General features: G+C 39.8%; 1 protein-coding gene and 1 long non-coding RNA gene across 6 annotated transcripts in view; both read right to left on the bottom strand.

Annotated features, from left to right (window-relative positions):
- Window positions 1-184: 184 nt before the first annotated feature.
- Window positions 185-19,329, bottom strand: part of LOC148645915 (equilibrative nucleoside transporter 1-like) — a 48,167-nt gene continuing 29,022 nt past the window's right edge. For all 5 annotated transcript variants that reach the window (XM_088609589.1, XM_088609587.1, XM_088609591.1 and 2 more), the window contains 10 exons: window positions 18,398-18,564; window positions 17,952-18,091; window positions 15,930-16,064; window positions 14,267-14,364; window positions 13,842-13,932; window positions 13,157-13,233; window positions 12,740-12,848; window positions 8,672-8,757; window positions 4,442-4,641; window positions 185-2,687 (listed from right to left, as the gene is read on the bottom strand). In XM_088609589.1, the coding sequence (XP_088465715.1) occupies window positions 2,576-2,687; window positions 4,442-4,641; window positions 8,672-8,757; window positions 12,740-12,848; window positions 13,157-13,233; window positions 13,842-13,932; window positions 14,267-14,364; window positions 15,930-16,064; window positions 17,952-18,091; window positions 18,398-18,564 (1,215 nt within the window). In that variant the 3' untranslated portion in view covers window positions 185-2,575. The remainder of the gene's footprint in view (window positions 2,688-4,441; window positions 4,642-8,671; window positions 8,758-12,739; window positions 12,849-13,156; window positions 13,234-13,841; window positions 13,933-14,266; window positions 14,365-15,929; window positions 16,065-17,951; window positions 18,092-18,397; window positions 18,565-19,329) is intronic.
- On the bottom strand, window positions 5,301-8,665 carry LOC148645916 (uncharacterized). The gene is made up of 2 exons (XR_015927865.1): window positions 7,201-8,665; window positions 5,301-5,772 (listed from the first exon to the last, which is right to left on the bottom strand). It is a non-coding gene; the product is annotated as an uncharacterized LOC148645916 (long non-coding RNA).

The raw sequence follows: 19,329 nt of genomic DNA, 5'->3' as shown, positions 1-19,329 counted from the left end.
CAATACTCTGTAGCAGACAGGACAAAAGAGAAGCAGTGCAGTGGATGTGTTTTGGTCCTTTAAGCTTAAAAACATTAAAAACTCTTACGCTGCAGTTCTGCTGTGTGAAGACTTTCTTTAGGCCTGTTCAAGTTGTGGAACTTCACAACTGAACTACAGACAATAACACTCAAGACCAGTGGGATACAATAAACAAAATGTGATTTATTTAAAATGCACACACAAACTACTTTTCAGTTCCTGAATACATACAGATGTCTTTTTTGGCTTACTACTGAAGATCCCAACTGCATGTAGAGCTGCTGATTGCTCTTATAAAAATAACCATTAGATTCATGTTTCTAAGTCTCTATAGGTTATTTTGAGTGCAAATCCAGGCTATATTGTATTTCAATATTGTAGTTCAAAAAGAAGAAACTGAATATTTCAAGATGAACAGAAAGTGGACTCAATTTTCATACTCCAGTTCTGGCTGGAGTGGCAGCAGCTGTTGCAGAGTAATAAAATACAGCAGAAATAAAGCATTTCAAATGTTCAAACATATTCTCAAACCTGCACTACGGATTCCAGCGTCTTTTCAGTCCGGAAACTGCTGTCTTTCTCTCTCCTCAAAGAATTCAGATGTTCTAACTGCTACCACTTTAAAACAAGCTCCTTTACACTCATCGGACTATAAACTACAATAGAAAAACAAAGCACAGCAAATTTCTTAGAATTAAACAGTTAATTGTTCTTTGACAAAACGTACATAAATAAAAAAAATGTGAAGGAACAAATGCATTTTAAAATAGAACAAGGACAATACTTTAATACTGTGTTTTATTTTACAGATTGAGATTAAAAAGATCTTAAATCTTGTTCTTAAAACCAATACACATAATTCGATTCCAAATGGTGCCCCAGACAGTGGAAGAGCTGAGCTGATTAAACCAGGGGGGTCTCAGACAGAGCTGAGAGTCATCTCCAGGAGCATGATCTCAGTAACAAAATACTGCCCTTTCTTCAAAAGTGTATTTCTAAATAACAGCCTACAGAAAAAAAAAAACATTACTATCTTGTAATTGAAACATTTTATCTTGTAAAGAAAACATTGAAATTGTTTTTCTACAAAGCGAAAGTTTAATTTAAAAAAATGTATTATTGCCACTGTTAAAAAAAAACTCAAGTGGGATTCATTTCAGTTCATTTCACTGACACATGTGACTAAAATACAGTCAGTGTGAGTTAAATTTACTATTTAAATTTTTAAAAATTTAAATACTATGACTATAGCACAGAGGTAATAATACAATAATATATATGATACAGCTGTAATACTTCATCAGATTCATATTCACATTCTATACATCTAGTGTTTAGAAATATAAAAAAAAACATTGTGAAGGACTTCCGTGTGGGACTTGTCCAAAGTAAGTGCTGAAAGGGGGTATTTGAGTCATGAGAAATCTTAATGAAAGAAACTACCAGAAAGGTTCTCCCCTTTTTAAGTGACAGTAAGTAAACCCTTTCTTTTGTGTTAGTGCAATTTACAATGTCTTTCAAAGACTAAATTCAAATGCAATACTTTAAATAGCAGTGAGTTCTACTTTATGTAGCCCACCACAGACTAAAATAAAAAATAAATTTTAATTATAAAATAAAACAGGCCACATTGTAAAATCATGACTGATTTTTTCTGACTAAAGAGTGCACACAGAAATATAAAATCATCTTAAGAGCAAGTAAATCTAAAACCCTTCTGTATTTACAGGGGATATGCTCATCTACTCATATACTCAATATAATCAATCACCTTCTGAGATCTCCATTATCAGTGTGGCTCAGATCAAAATGGTTTAAAGTCAAGAGCATGGTTTCATTCCAGCATCCCCAGACAAGTAAAAACAGGCTTACACATCTGATGTCTTTTTTGTTTTAAAATAAAAGCATAATCAAAAAACATTAAGTGGCACTCTAGAAAACAAGTATTCCCTCAAATAGAGGACTTCCTTCATTCTCCAATAAACAATGTAAAAGCTAGGCCAGCACTTTGTAGAAACACAGCTTCTGATTTACCAGTTATATCCAACAGGGGGATCCCTTATCTGGTCACCACATTACCAGCTGCTCTTGAGCTAAAAATCTTGGAAGCCCTTGAGATTCCCTGAGGTGAAGCTCAGGTGAAACTATTGACAAAAAATCAGTTGATCGACCAACAACCCATTGAGTCTCAAATAAACAGAAAAATGCACAATCCAAAAATAAAAAATTATACATGTACATGAAAAGCAGAACGAAGGGCAGGCAGCTTAAGCAGCATGAATTCCTGTATGTTCTATACTTCTGTTCAGACATGAAGAGTCCTTTGTTTCAAGGAAGTACAGAACCTTCCATGCAGCAGTGGAAGGGTTTTTTGTTTTTTACCATCTTATGTCAATCTCAGTGCTCTTCCTTTTAAAAAACATTAATTCTAGAACTAAGAATTTAAAAAACACTAATTAACCAAGTGACTGCAAAACTGCTGCAGAATCTTAAAGGGGGAATCCTTGGTTGATCTTTTCCCTTGCGGAGAGAAAGAGGTGAAGAATCGGTCCTTTTACACGACTGCTCGGAAGAGGAAGGAGAGGGCAGCTCCCAGCGCCAAGCCCAGAGACAAGAAGAAGGCCATAATGGCTCCAGCCGTCTCGGCCTCATGAGGCGGCACTTTCCTGTGAAGGACCAACATAAAACATCCTGAGTGTTAAGTCACCTGTATGTCACTGAGTAGCCGCGGAAACCCACTCACAATCTCAGTTCTCAGCCTTCCCACTCTGCAACTCTTGGGAAAGATTTAAGATTAAGACTTAAAGATTGAAGATTTAATAATAATAATAATAATAATAATAATAATAATAATAATAATAATAATTGCTTACACTTATATAGCGCTTTTCTGGACACTGCACTCAAAGCGCTTTACAGGTAATGGGGATCCTCTCCACCACCACCAATGTGCAGCCCCACCTAGATGATGCGACGGCAGCCATAGTGCACCAGAACGCTCACCACACATCAGCTCCCAGTGGGGAGGAGAGCAGAGTGATGAAGCCAGTTCAGAGATGGGGATTATAAGGAGGCTGTGTTTGGTAAAGACCAGGGGGATTATTAGGAGGCCATGATTGGTAAGGGCCAATGGGAAATTTGGCCAGGAAGCTGGGGTTACACCCCTACTCTTTTCGAGAAACGCCCTGGGATTTTTAATGACCACAGAGAGTCAGGACCTTGGTTTTACATCTCATCCGAAGGACAGCACCTGTTTACAGTATAGTGTTCCCGTCACAATACTGGGGCATTAGGACCCACATGGACCACAGGGTGAGTGCTCCCTGCTGGCCTCACTAACACCTTCCAGCAGCAACCTTAGTTTTTCCCAGGAGGTCTCCCATCTAGGTACTGACCAGGCTCACACCTGTTGAGCTTCAGTGGGTTGCCAGTTGTGAGTTGCAGAGTGATATGGCTGCTGGCTGGTAAAAAAAAGTAAACTTAAAGGTTTACTGAAGTGACAGATGCATTAAAATTAACTTGTTATAGTCTATAATACCAGCAGTTGTGAAGTGGATATTTATACTAAAAGAAGCTCAATGCCATGAATTAAAGAGAATGCCAGTTCTGAAGAATACAGCAGGGAATAAACTAAAACTAATGTGGAGTGAAGTAAATACAGAGAAAAAACACCATCATTTGGGAATTTTTTAACATCCAAATTCAGTCATTCTTAATTTGTTTCAAATATACAAAACAAACAATGTCCAGGTCTGTGTAAAAGTCAGAAAACTATCTACAGTACACTATTGGTTTGTGCTGAGAACCAAGACATTCTGTCCCTGGAAACTGAAAGTACTGTTTGCATAAAGATCTTAAATTAATATTTGGCTGAGGCTTTTATTGAAAGCAATTTTACATCTGGACCCATTTAAACAGCAAGGTATTATACTGAATACTTTCATTTAAAGTATTCACCAGCTCAAGGTTACAACCTTCCAGTTACAAGTCAGGTTCAGCTGTAAGGTGACACAGCTCAGGCTTGAGTAAGTTCCAAACTACCAACAATGAGTTTAAGCCTTTTTAAGATGTTCAAAACAAGTTGTGCTTCTCATATGATGCAAACAAGAAAACTATATTTTTCCTCCTGTGACTATGCACATCCACTTTCTCATGTCTTGTAAGTAGTGTGTTATGCCTACTGGCTAGGCTGTTACTGTACATGAAAATCTCTTCTCAACTAACTCATCTGGTGAAATAAAGAGTAATGTAGCACTGCTCAGTGACGTAAGGCAGGCTTGGCTAGGCTCAAACTCAAGTTCAAGATCGGCTCAGTGGAAAAAGGGTTTAGAAAACTACAGGACTGGTGCACTGATTTCAAGGCCTGCTTCTCTGTTAAATGCAGATTCAAAGCATTACATGTCTGTGAGTGAGTTCTTACTTGGGCCCAAAGCACATGCAAAGGCTGGCAAGGTATCCATTGGAGAAGGCAAAGACAATCATGAAGATGATGAACCAGACATCGTGCGCGAAGATCACAGGCAGGTTCACTCTCTTCTGGACGTTACACAGCATGAACAAGGGTACGAACACCACACGGGCAACCACCAAGATAGGCAAAAGCTTGCTGTCCTTCCCTGGCTGGGGAAAAGGGAAAAACATTCAGAAGAATTGCAAATGCTGAATGGCACATAACCTTTTTCATTTTTTACCCATTATTGTGAAGTCACTTATTTGTGGTAATTCCTAGTAAGACACATGGCAACTGCTGGAGTTATCTCAGGTTTGGTTAAAGCCATCATGGTCTCTAGAAGTAGGAAAGGGAGGCATTAAGGCACTAACATTAACAGTCCGGCATGCGAGCAATTCTGGACAATGGCCTTCTTGCTTTTGCTAGCTGTACTCAGTGCCTTTGTTTTATTCAAAAGCAAAAACACTCATGGAAAGTGCCACAGCCCTTGTATTTCTTGTGAGTTTAAGTACTGATGAACATAAGGAATGAATTAGAGAAAGAGAGGCTGAAGACAAGTCTTGCAGCCAGGATGAATCATAGTTCCCTCTTTGCCAGCTGTTTTTTTCCTGTTCTTTTGTGGTTTGGATGTTCTTTTACAGGCAGTCTTTAAGAAGGGGCCCTGCTGAGGTCAGTAGAGCTAAGACCATCCAACCAGGCCAGATGACCCATTCTCCCGTTTCTCCTGTGCGGTGTGCTCAAACCTTGTTCTTCCCCCTGTTGTGCATTTAAACTACTTTACTTCTCAAACCTTGTGCTGCACAGTCTTCCAATTTCTTCTGGATTCAGATTATTTTTTTTCCCTCACAGCAAACCTTCTGTGCACTCTGTCTCTATGATCCAGATCCACCTCTCAGTCTCACCAATCATCACTGTATCTACGATCTCCTTTAGCTCTTCCCTGTGCACCAGTGGACATTGGGCTAGGAGGGCATGTCCTTCGGATTACATTAATTAGAGTCTACTACCCTGTCTGGAGACTACTTACATATTACACATCCCATGACACTGTTTGTAAGAACAGAAGTGTTAACTCTGGTGTCCAAGCAAACTTTCATTTTAGGTTTTAAATTTTAGTACCATCAGACACTTCTAACTAAATTGAAGTACATTCTCACAGCTTCACCTGAGCTGCTGGTGCAGAATGGCTGCCTCAAGTCACCAAGGTGGGGCTTCATTTCAATGCTGGACGAAGGGTTGATGTTTGTGCCCTTTGACCCAATATATATCTTCTAGACTGATGGAAGTTCTACCTGAACAAGCTAACAAACAGAACAAGCTCCTTCCATAAGCTCATCATACAGTTATACAGTAGATATGGTATGAAGATTTTTTTCTGTTCTCCTCTTGCTTATATATGGAGTTATAACTCCAAAAATACGAATGAGAGCTTCCAAACAAGAGGGAGGCCATTCTAGCTCTTGATTTTTAGAATAAATGTCTCTAAACAGAGATACTGTAGTACTTGAAGCTTGTGCATCGCTATTTAATAGCTTCTCTATCAGAAACAAGACAGTAAATCTTCCATTTTTCACTATGTATTTTTATAATAGTTTGCATGTCACCTGCAAAACAAAACTAATGTTTAGGAGATATTTGGTAAGCATCTGTTAACCGATGTATCAGTTAGCTATATAATTCATCAGTGTTATTGGAGTAGCTTACTCAGTAATTTTTGAAAATCCCATTTCAAAGTGAAAATCAGCTTAGTTGTGTCATTCAAATCCATATCTTTGCCACAGGTCAAAAGTCAAGCAATCTGATACATTGCTGACAAAAGCATAACTATGATAAAACCACAAAGCCCAGTTCATTCTGTCCTTGACTCACTGTCTTTTGGAGCTTGTCTGACTCAACAGAAGAGCTGCATTATGGTTGTGGTTTACCGAGTTTGGCAGATTTACTACAATTTGGCACAGCAATTATAGACATAGTAAATTCTGCTTATTTTCTATCATGTTTTCTCAACTGGAGAAATAGGAAACAGGCCATAAATGGGGGCTACCATCAGAGTCTACATTTTTTGACATAATGCTTTCCTGTATTACTGTGGAAAACCAACTGCATGCCACCCTTCTGCTTGAATGCTTGAAGATGTTTAATCAGTGAATCATATTATGTCAAATGTGCACAACCCAAATCACAGTACACAGAGGAGTGGCCAAAGCTAGGACATAGTATTGAAATCTTTTATGTGATGTGATGCTTATTCCATATTCTACGTTTGCTGAGAGTTTGCTGATTTTCTATAAACATAGAATTGTGAGCGAGTTTAGATGTGCACATAATGGAAACCGTATTATGATCTACAGTGTCAATAATTATGTAATTTTGATTCCCCACTGCATTTAATGTTCTTCATTCTGACAGTGTGGTGGCAGAAACAAGCATCTACAGCCTTGTGTAGTACAAGGACTTTTTGCAAAACTAAACCATTTCTAAACATTAGGGGGTGCACATATCCACTGCCAGACAGCCTAAACATGGAAAATATTCAAGACCATAGAGACTCTTAACAGGGCCAGTCGTAGCATCTAAGATTGAGTAACATCTAAGGATCAGAGGCCTCTCTTGCTGTGGCTTGTGAGTGTTCATGCTTCAGCCTTTAGAAAATTACTGAAAAGAATGGTGTTCATGTAAGGATAACCAGGAAGAAACCATTGATTTCTAAAATGATTATTGCCACCCACCTGACCCAAAGAGTGTCTGGATGAATCACAAGACTTCTAATAGGATGTTCTCAGGACAGACGAGTCAAACGCTTCTGGCACCAATGAAATGTTTTATGCAACAAAAACCAAACTGCCTTCCAGCTGAAGGCCTTATCCCAGCCATCAATCATGGTTCGGGACTGCTTGGCTGCCTCAGGACCCAGATAGACTGTCATCATTGATAGAGCCATGAATTCAGAGCTGTATCAGCAAGTTCTGGAGAACTACACCCATCCATAAAAAGAAACTTTGCATTTGGATTGGCCAAGTCAAAGTCTGGACCTAAACCCCATTTAAATGGTATGGCATAACCTGAGCCGTTTCCGACTTGATGAGAGTTCTACAAGAACTGGGCCAAAATTCTCTAAAAGCAGTATTCTTTGTGTACTGCATTTAATTAGGTTGGCTCCATCTTTTATAAAGACTCCAATTATCTTTATAAACATCCAACTACATTTTAGGTCTAATATATACAAAAACATGGAGCAAATTGGGAGGTTCACAAACCTTTTCTTAGAACTGTAAAACTTGCTTTAAACCATTATAGTTTTTAGAACGGTAACACCAAAATGTTTTGGTACAATGTTGAGAAATTAAAATCAGATGTTAATTTCACAGCATATTCCTTACATTGTACAGTTTGTGCAAGAAGGAAAACACTTCAGATGCAGTAAATATTTTCCATGATTCCACTGTTTATCAGGGAAAAACTCCCAAGACAAACACCCCTTTGCCAATTCATTATGGGATAGTATTTTATTTGAAACCATAACTGAAACAATGTGGTTTCCAGATCAGAGCAACAGAAAACAAAAAAATGTTTAATGTTTTCACCAAACAAAAAAATAGTACATAATTCCAATCAGTGGTTCTTAGACAGCAGGAGAGGAGCAGAGAGAGGAGCTGCAGCAGGAGAAGAGCAGAGAGAGGAGCTGCAGCAGGAGAAGAGCAGAGAGAGGAGCTGCAGCAGGAGAGGAGCCGAGAGAGGAGCTGTAGCAGGAGCTGCAAAAGGAGAGAGGAGCTGCAGCAGGAGAGGAGCAGAGAGAGGAGCTGCAGCAGGAGAGGAGCAGAGAGAGGAGCTGCAGCAGGAGAGGAGCAGAGAGAGGAGCTGCACCAGGAGAGGAGCAGAGAGAGGAGCTGCAAAAGGAGAGAGGGGTTGCAGCGGGAGAGGAGCAGAGAGAGGAGCTGTAGCAGGAGCTGCAAAAGGAGAGAGGAGCTGCAGCAGGAGAGGAGCAGAGAGAGGAGCTGCAGCAGGAGAGGAGCAGAGAGAGGAGCTGCAGCAGGAGAGGAGCTGCACCAGGAGAGGAGCAGAGAGAGGAGCTGCAAAAGGAGAGAGGGGTTGCAGCGGGAGAGGAGCAGAGAGAGGAACTGAAGCAAGAGAGGGGAGCTGCAGCAGGATAGGAGCAGGCAGACAGAGGACTGAAATGCTGAGTTGGAGGCTGGAACTCACCCACATGCAGATGGCAGTCAGGCTTCTCCCAGCCCAATCCAGCAGGTTGAAGAGCAGGAAGCAGGACACAGGGATGAAGTACTTTCCTATAGAAGCAGAAGAAAGAAGCCAAAGCAATTCAAAACTAAAACATCTTTCATTATTAATGCAGTCAAGTTTTCTGAAACTATGCCTTTTTGAACTCTATTGGCCACTTGTGTCCTACAGGAATGTAGGCTCTTTGAGATGAATTATAAAATTTACAACTTTGATTGCGAGACATTTTATTATTTTAAATATGCCTTTGTGTGAAATAAAAGACAAAAATGTCAGGGTTACCAGTGAGACAAACCTAGCACTGTAACAATCAGTAAAATCCCAGATTTGGAACTGCAGAGTGTCTGCTTATAATACCTTAGTAATACACACAGTAACAGACTAGTCCAGAGCAACAAATATACACTGACTGTTATATAACTTTTCCTACTGGATTTATGTTGGTTGGAGAACTAAAATGTCTCCTTTGCACTCAGCAGGATGAGAGCCATCAGTTTCTGTCACAATGAGGATGTAACACACACAACAGCTACAACAACCACATCTACAACAGAACCACCAATTTCAAGGTGTAGAAACAGTTCTGGTGTCTTGAAAGACTCTGGTATTATCCTCCAAGAATTATTATAGGCCTTATTTTTAATCTAACAGAAATGGATCTTCTATCTTTCCATTACAGAGGTAACTGTTTCCCTTAAATTCTTCAGTACACTGCACAACTGTTAAGCTCTTTTGCAAAAGGGAATTTTATTGGTTAAGCAAAAGGCTATGTTAAATAAATGTGAAATTCTCTCCCTTCTCTCAGAGGGGTTGGCACTGAGACAGATCTACTCCAGTCTGCAGCTCCCCTCTTGTTCCTCATGAAGGGGGCAAAAGAGTAAATAATAATAATAAACTTTATTTATCGAGCACCTTTCATACAAATAGCAGCTTAAAGTGCGTTACAAACCAATGTAAAAATAAAATCTAAAAATTAAAAGATATACATTCAGTTGTAAAAAAAACACAGTAATACAGTAAAGCAACATAAATGTCAATTTATTCTTAAAGAAGAAAAAAACAGAAAAACAAATTTAAGCAAATGAAAAAAATATGTTTTCAAATGTTTTTTAAAACAGTATACCAACCTTGACTGCCTAATGGTAATGTCTAGTGGTAGTGAGTTCCATAATTTAGAAGCATAAAAACAAAAAGCGGGCTCTCTACTATTTCTGTACTTCATATGTGGTATTTGCAGATCTCAGGTCACGTATAGGAACATATAAAGACAGGCATTCAGTAAAGTATACAGGTGCTAGGCCATTTAAAGCTTTACGAACTTTTAAAATCTATCATAGATAATACAGGTAACAGTGAAGTTCTTTCAAAAACAGGGGTGATGTGTGCTCTCCTTTGTGTTTTTGTCAGGATCCGTGCTGCTACATTTTGAACAGGTTGTAGGGGATTTATTGTTTTCTTGTGGAGCCCACTAAACAGGGCATTACAATAATCAATTCTACTAGTAACAAATGCATAGACAAGTTTTTCTGCATCGCCCTGGGATAAAAAAGGCCTAACTGTCGCAATGTTTCTTAAATGATAGAACCTAACTTTACTAACCTTATTCATATGAGGGACAAAACAAAGATCAGAATCTGGAGGTCTTCCGATTTAACACATGAAGCATAAGAGCCCAATTTATCCTGCAAGAGTTCTCTCTGAGTTTTAGTACCCAATATCAATATTTCAGTCTTGTCCTGATTCAATTGATCTTCAGATGGAATAGAGATATACTATACAGTTGTGTATCATTGGCATAGCTATGAAAATTGATCCCATGGTTCCTGATTACATTACCTAGAGGTAACATATACAATGAAAAGAGCAGAGGTTATAAAATGGAACCCTGCGGAACTCCACAAGAAATATCAATTTTTTTATGATTTATTTTCTAAAGCAACAAAAAACTGTCTATTCATCAAATGGGATTTAAACCATTCTAAAACCCTGAAAGACCCTGAAAGACCAACCCAGTTTTCAAGTCAATGGATCAGGATCTTGTGATCAACTGTTTCGAAAGCTGCACCGAGATCAAAGAAGACCAAAACAGAGGCATTATGTTCATTGGACCTCAGTCTCAGGTCATTCACAACACGGACCAATGCCGTCTCTGTACTATGGTTAGTATGCAAACCTGACTGAAATTTTTCAAAAAAATTGTTAAAGACCAGATATTCATTTAATTGAATAAAAACAACTTTCTCTTAAATTTTACTTAAAAAAGGTACGTTTCAAATAGGTCTAAAATTGCTAATAACAGCAGGATCCATATTAGTCTTTTTTAATAAAGGCAGTCTTAAAACTCCAGTTTATAGAGAGCAATTTACAATAGTTAAAACATCATTTGCACACAATCACAAACCTTGTTAAAAAAAGTTTGTAGGAATAGGGTCAAGATCACATGTGGAAGACCTTCATTTGTCTGTAACAGTTTTAAGTGTTTGAAGATTAATAACAGAGAAAGATGTCATAACAGATGTAGGCGACTGATCAGGACAATTGGGAAAATTGTCGTGGCTGTCTGAGCTATGTTCTGTCTAATCAAAGTTATTTTATCTTGAAAATGAATTGCAAACTCTTCACATTTTGTAGAAGATAAAACATCATAAGAAAAATTACCAGAAAAAGTAGGGTTAATTAAACTGTCTATAGTGGAAAAAGTACTTTGGTATTATCTTTGTGTTTGTTAATTACACTACAGAAGTACAACTGTCTTGCCCTTTTTATGGAAGTATTGTAGGTAGAATTCTGTTCTCTCAGAATGTCATAATGGACCTGCAGTTTAGGTTTTCTCCATAAGCGCCATGATTTGCAACAATTTCTCTTAAGCTGACATATTTCTTCATTCATCCAAGGAGTTTTATGAGTGAGTGAGATTTTCTTCCATTTGGCTAGTGCAACAGTGTCAAGAGTTTCCCTAAGTTTAGCATTCAGAGCATAAACCAGATCGTTGCAAGAGGGAGACATCGCTGTGCATGAAACATAATTTAAAACGTTTTTAAACTTCTGAGCTGTTTTTGAATTTATGTCATGCTTTTTAACATAGCATTCAGGTGCTTTCTTCCTGACTTGAAAATTAAAATTTTGTGAAAGAATACACAAAAATGGTCCGATATCAGTACATCAGATATTAGTAACACCTCTGTGTCTAAACTTTTACAGACAACCAAGTCCAAGATGTGACCAAGTTTAAGAGTAGAACTATCCACATGCTTCTTATAGTCAAACATCTCCAAAAGTCGAATGAATTCCATAGCGTTAGTGTATGATGAGTTATCAATATGCAAGTTAAAATTAACAGTGAAAATAATTTTATCATAGCTGGTAGATGCAACTGATAATGGTTCAGCAAATTACCCCCAAGAAATCACCATTATACTTGGGAGGTCTATAAATAGCAACAAACAGCACAGAAGTATCATATATAAGAGTGAGTGCCACATACTCAAATGATAAAAACTAACCAACAAAATTTTACAGTTAAAATTACCACTGTAGATACATGCCAATCCCCCTCCTCGCCTTCCCTTTCTAGCAGCGTGCATAAATCTATAGTTGTCAGGAGCCAAATAATGAGGAAACTTGAGTACCCAGAGAATCCGGGAGAACAAGTCAACTCCACACAAAAAGGTGTCTGATCCAGACAATAATTCACATGTTAGCTAAACTGTGTGGCATATGACCCAACATAGCACAGTCTATGCCCAAAAGCCCAGAGTGGTCTTGAGTGACTAAACATAACTGCAAATTGTTCGTCCTGACAAATTACTTCTGACCTTGTCAGTTTATGAGTTAATTAAATTGATGGGGAACAGAATATGAGTAGTAAGGTAAAAACCAAAGCTAAAGTTAATAACGGTGTTAAAAAGAGATACAGAAGAAAAACTGTCTTGGACAAAACATTCGTACACTTGCATTGATCCCAGGGACCAACTACTTCTGTTTGATTACATAAAGCCTCAGACGAACTGGGAAAGCACAGGGGCAACATACCCCAGGTGCTGTCCCCTGCGATTGTCGATTTGACATCTGCAGTCACAGCAGGGAACGTTCCGATGGTCACAGTGAAGACGAAGCATACGGACAGAGCCATCACCCAGATCTGCAGGCAGGAAAGAAAATGCCTCTTCTGAACAGCAATGCCTTCTAAAGGGTCTCTTCTGAACAGTCAATATTTCCGCTTTTTTAAAAACAGCCATAAGAATTGTTTAATGACCAAGTATTCAGGACTTCCATTTAATGTTTCATCAGAAAGATAGTACCAACACAGTTTCTGCTTAGCACACTGGAGGACCGGTTTTGAAATACTGCTCTACAGAATTCGGAAGGTGTTATAAATAAAACTCTCATCTAAACATGTTCTTTGGAATGGTTTGGAAGTACAGTATGTGTTGCTACAGATCACTTTACCTTTTTGAAAATCTCGAACACTGAGGAGCTTGTGTGCTTACTGAAGGCTACACTGTTGTCCACACCATTGATGTTTTCTGTGAAGACAAAAATGCAGAATTACAAAGCAAGATGAATTTGCCCAGCACACTGGAGAAGCTGGAATGTTAATGTGCCAGCCACAAATTCTGCTTCCAGTAACTCTAAATAAAACTGAAGAAACTGTTAAATTTAATACCTAATTTGTAATGGTGTTGTACACCCAATGTTAATGTGAAGTAGCCAGATGTGTCGCAGTTTCACAGTGGCAGTAACATTGTGGTCGCCACTCAGGTTTGGAAAGTTTATACTATGCACAGTGTTCCTGCTGCCGAACAGCAAAATAGCCTGTGCCAATTTACATTAAATTGCTGTTGTGGAGTCAGAGCTCCAAGGGAACCAGATACCTTTGGCAACTTTGAAGTGCAGGAGCTGAGAGTTGGTGGTCTTTGTGCTCTATAGCATTTCAGAAGCATGTGTAAGAAAAGAAAAAGCACACTTAGCTGAAATATGTACTGTATATGCTTTTTATAACCTGTTAGTTCAGTTAGTTTTGACTTTTGCTATTAACAAATAAGATCATTCCATATGAAGTACAGAAACATGAGAAATGTGCAGGACATGGGGTGGGTCATACTCCAGAGCTGCTAACACCTCAGGGATTTACCTTTCTTTAGCAAATCCAGTTTGGTCTCCTCATCCCTGACGCCTTCAGCAGGATTGGCACTGTTGCGTGTTGAATAGTACAGAAAGAAATCCTGCAAAGCAAGATGGTATAAAATTGCAAAACAGTTAGGATGATCCTAATGAGAAGCTGAATTTCATTCTCCTTCCATGTTTAAGATTAAATGTTACTCACACTAGGCAGTGCAATGATGATCTTTGGGTTTTGATAATAATTTGGCTTTTATCACAGTGGATGTTTTGCAATTTTGTTTTTGTAAAAATAATAAGTGGTTTCACAAAAGTGCTTCTCATGAACGCTGTAGGGCGTTAACTACTTTTGATCTGCTTTGGCTTTTATATTCACTGACTTTTTTCCAGTTTGTAAGTCTCCTTGAAGAACATGGCAATAAAGAACGGGCATCTCACCAGTTTGGGAAGGGTGACATAGGAGACAATGGCCACAATGATCACCACGCATGCTGTGATAAAATACCCAAAGGAGCTGTCCTGCAACTCTGAACCACCTGAAGAAAAGACAGGGAGGGGAATAAACCACAGCACCCACAGCTGGACTCCAAACAATGAATATCGGATTATAAAACATCTCAGTTAAAGATTCTGTATTCTAGTGTATTTAATAAGCTAATTTTAAACTTTAGAACTTAGATCATATTGAAAATACAGTTTCGCAAACAACTGTATTTTGTGAAATACAACTATTTTAAACAAGAACATTGTAACCAAAAGCCTGGGCACAACGCATGTGGCCCAACCTCAGACAGCCTTGTTGCAATCAGCAAGTAAAGAACAATCTTATGCAAAATAAATACCACCTAATCTAGCAGACACACGTTTTTCAAAGCCAGCCTGGTAGCATAACTAGCAACAAGCGACAAGAGAGAATGCAGTGCATCTCTTGGTTCCATTTCCTGTAACAGTTGTGTGCTTTCTCATGTTCTGATCTTAGCTCTTTGAAGTTGGCCCCCCTACAAACAATGAAACCTATCTCTTTTGTTAGTGCCGGTTTGTGCCGTTGAAAGTAGCGTTTGTGCTGCTTTTGTTCCCGAGATATAGCGCCTTGTTTTTCCGGTTATCACGTGAGCATGCACGGTGACTTTGACCTCCAGTGACCCCGTCTGCCGAGTTCAAGCGTCTGTTACCTGCGCGAGAGTAACAATTCTGCAACTTTGGTCCTCTGTGTGCCCTGGTGAAGGTACGGCGGTGGATTTTGCATTTAATATCATTATCTTCTATGCGTTTGTGTGAACAGGAAAATTAAATGTGTCTCCAATATCATACCCGAATCAGAAGAGTTACGGGTGTAGCCTTAAAAAGCGAACATTAGCAAACAACTGTATGTTCTTACAAAGAGGCTTTAACGAACACGTCTTAATACCTCGTAGCGGTGTCCTTTTTTAAAAATCTGAAGAAGTAAAAAGTTTCGCATTGTCTCCTTCTTAAATAAACATAGGCATCAAGGGACATGTGAAGATTCGATCTGTGTGTTGAGCCACGTATTTAAAAAGACTTGAATTTGCAACTTTCTGAACCATTGTTGCTCTTTTTTATGCAAAACACATTCGCCAACATGAAAAGGAACCAGGGATTCAGGACTATATATATAATATATAATATATAATATATAATATATAATATATAATATATAAATCTCGGGAACGAAAGTGGCACAAACGCAGCACTAACGATTGAGACCAGCCCGGTTCCCATACGACGTTGTACGGGGGCTGAGTGACGTCACGACCCCGAAGAAACAAGGTGCTATATCTTGGAAACGAAAGCAGCACAAACGCAACTTTCAACGGCACAAACATAGCACTAACGAAAGATGTGGGTTTCATCGTTTGTGCCGTCTGTAGGGGTCCCAACTTCACGGAGCTTCAGATCTTATTTTAAAACAAGTTAATACGTACACTTCAAGAGGAACATCCTAGAGTGAGTGATTATGCATCATTCAGACCCACAGACGTAAACCTAGCTCATACTATGACAGAGAACAATACAAGGGATGCAATCAGCTCATTAGAGAAATCCCACTTTCCCCAAGGCCATCTGTCTGAGCAACACTTACTTGCAATGGCACAGATCATCGCAACTGCAGCAAAGGTGCCTGCCAGGCCCTGCCCACTCATGATCGGGGTGGTGTAGGCGGCGGGCAGCAGGCCTGCCAGGCCAAACAGGCTACCCTGCAAGATGGCTCCAAAAGCTGTGGGAGAAAAGGAGAGTGAGGCACACAGAAAACAGGAAAAATATGGCTCAAGGTCATAGGACCAGGCTTTGAAAATAAATCATGTGTATTAGCCTAGTATAATCCAATATGCTCCCATGCTTAACTAAGTTGCGAAGCAATCCTTATCTTTACACTTTCACAGCTAAGAAAAAGAGGCATGTACTCGATACTTTAAGGGAACATATCTTCAGTAATGGGGAGACCAATACAAAAGCATGTAGGTCCAGGTTTGCAAGCCTATATACAAACTGTGATTGGTTACTCTTCACTCTTGAAAATGCTGTGAACCTGGCCATTGTCCTTTCACCTACGAGTTACAGCATCAGAACATTCCCTTGCAAATGACAGACTCTTCCGTATCTCCTGTGCCCAGCTTTGTGTTTTACATTATAATAATTGCTTACACTTACATAGTGCATTTCTGGACACTCCACTCAAAGTGCTTTACAGGTAATGGGGACCCCCTCCACCACCACCAATGTGTAGCCCCACCTGGATGATGCGACAGCAGCCATAGTGCACCAGAACGCTCACCACACATCAGCTATCAGTGGGGAGGAGAGCAGAGTAATGAAGCCAATTCATAGATGGGGATTATTAGGAGGCCATGATTGGTAAGGGCCAATGGGGATTATTAGGAGGCCATGATTGGTAAGGGCCAATGGGAAATTTGGCCAGGAAGCTGGGGTTACACCCCTACTCTTTTCGAGAAACGCCCTGGGATTTTTAATGACCACAGAGAGTCAGGCCCTCAGTTTTACGTCTCATCCGAAGGACGGCGCCTGTTTACAGTATAGTGTCCCCATCACTATACTGGGGCATTAGGACCCACATAGACTGCAGGGTGAGCACCCCCTGCTGGCCCCATTAACACCTCTTCCAGCAGCAACCTTAGTTTTTCCCAGGAGGTCTCCAATCCAGGTACTGACCAGGCTCACACCTGCTGAGCTTCAGTGGGTTGCCAGTTGTGAGTTGCAGAGTGATATTATCTGCCTGCAAAGTCCCTGGGTGTCAGAGATGGCATCCATAAGGCTTTATTCTGAGAAGCGTAATTTTAGAAGCCGATGTTCTTCTCTGGCATGTAGACACACACACAACAGCATGCCCCCCGGGCCAGAGAAGAACGTGTGTGTGTGTGGGGGGGGTGGAATTTATAGCCCCAGCTTGTTCTCCACACTGGGCCTCTGGGAGGGACTTATCAGCAACAGGATGAGCCAAGTTGAAGGCAGTAATATGAACTACATAGCACTCAACAGAGACAATCAGAAACAAGCAGCCGAAATGTTGTGTTTCCTTTCTTCTCTTTTCAGCATGGAATAAACCTATTACTTAAACCTTTACTTGTTCCTTTGCAGCCTACGCATGCTGGCGCAGCTATGTACTTGAATATAAACGCCATCAACTAAATCAAGGGAATGACAGGTGTGAAAAAATACAGTGAAGAAATAAAACTTCAGCAGAAACATGAGGTGTATACAGATTCTCAGCTCCTGACAATGTAAATGTAAAACGTAATGTCTGTGGAAATATTTGTTATCTGTTTGATATATTCTTTAAGATCAACACTATTTACTAGCCAAATCAAACATGGTGTCAGGGGATTCAGACTTATGATTCTAAAAGATTTCTTAAAACACTCAACCCAAAAAGTGCAGACAATTATACTACTTCAGACCTCTACTAACCGATACATCCCACCCCTTAAAACATAAGTCTTGCAATGTTTTAGGCAGCAAGTCTAAGGTGTGAACTTGACACCTGTTCACACAGGTACAGAGGAGATTAAAAAGTGCTGTCACTCCCAACAGAAGACCCCTTGTGTTTAACTGCAGTTAGGTGCAGGCAGGCTGGGCTGATACTCACAGTTGATGCAGATAATTTTGATCATGGTGAGTGTGAAGAAGCTGACCGGAGAGAGAGAGATCTTGACCACCGCTGCTGTCAGCACGAACACAAACAGAATTACAAACAGGCTGCCCATGATGCGCACCTTCTGTGGAATCCTAGGGAAAAAGACCACAAGATAATGTAACTCCTCTCCTTAATAGCATAGGCATCAGAGATAGCAGGAGTTGCAGATATTTCTCAGACATCTGACACTAAATCTCATCTCCCCCTTTTTAATAAATGATGTCACCATTGTCACTTTCCTACCCTAATGTGCAATAAATGATTTACAACCTCTTGTGATAAAAAAACAGAAGTCATTAACCTAGCCAGCACACAGCCTCAACTATTACTGTTCTACTCTTTGGTAAAAGCAATCCACCGTTATGTGATTCACGGGAAGAGCACAGGAAGCTCCTTACTTCTGGTGCAGGAAGGAGTTGAGGCAGGTGAAAAGCAGCAGAGGCAGCATGGCGCACAGGGTCATAAAGTTGTTGAACTTCGCCTCCAAGTAATTTTGGGCCACCCCATCCGTCAGGTTGCCTGTGATGTTGATTGCCACCTCATCTTTAAGCCGACTCGTGAAATACTGCAAAGTAAGCAAAATGAGGAACTAGGGCCAGAAAATAGTGTTTAAAGCAACTGGAAAGGCATAATTGGTTCTTCCCACTTGTTTAAATGAAGCAATGGCATTTCATCTCAAAATTATTCCACACATACTGGGGTCAGCACTGTAGTAAAGCCACTCCAGGCAGGGCAGATTAAAGAGGACCTCACTCCTGGTCAGAACGGAAATGGCTACAATAAGCCCAATAACCAGTCAGCATGTTTTGGGATATGGGAGGAGATGGATTAAACAAAAAACAATATGAACATGGAAATATGCAAACTCCACACAGGTGTCCCTGCCCAGAATTGAACCCCAGGCAACCCCTATTGATGCACCAAGTTTAATGCACTATTGTGTGAACATTTAGCCTCTTAATTCCTCCCCAGTCATTGTGAAAATGAGATGACAAATTGCTATAAACTGCCAGTTTTCTTTTCCTGTGCAATGATAGAGATGTGTGACAAACCTAGTGGTGGAAGGATTGACTGGCTATAGATCGGAAAATCTGCCATTTTCCGTTTTAAATATGTGATCGGCCGATGTTCCTTTCTTTTGACTGATCTATGACGCAAAATATTTGAGCCAAACTTTCGCCATGTACCTTGGAATGAAAACATGTCATCCGTCTGGCAGTTTTTTAAAATATCTGATCCAGATCAAGCCAATGCTATTTACAATGTTTGTAAAACTAACGTGTCTTGTGGGGGGAGCAACGATATAGAATTTTAATACAACTAACCTGAT

This window comes from Lepisosteus platostomus, chromosome 17, assembly GCF_059453375.1.
Source record: "Lepisosteus platostomus isolate fLepPlt1 chromosome 17, fLepPlt1.hap1, whole genome shotgun sequence".
Taxonomy (NCBI): Eukaryota; Metazoa; Chordata; class Actinopteri; order Semionotiformes; family Lepisosteidae; genus Lepisosteus; species Lepisosteus platostomus.
The sequence above is the reverse complement of the archived record's forward strand: the minus strand, read 5'-3'. Positions and strand labels throughout refer to the sequence as shown.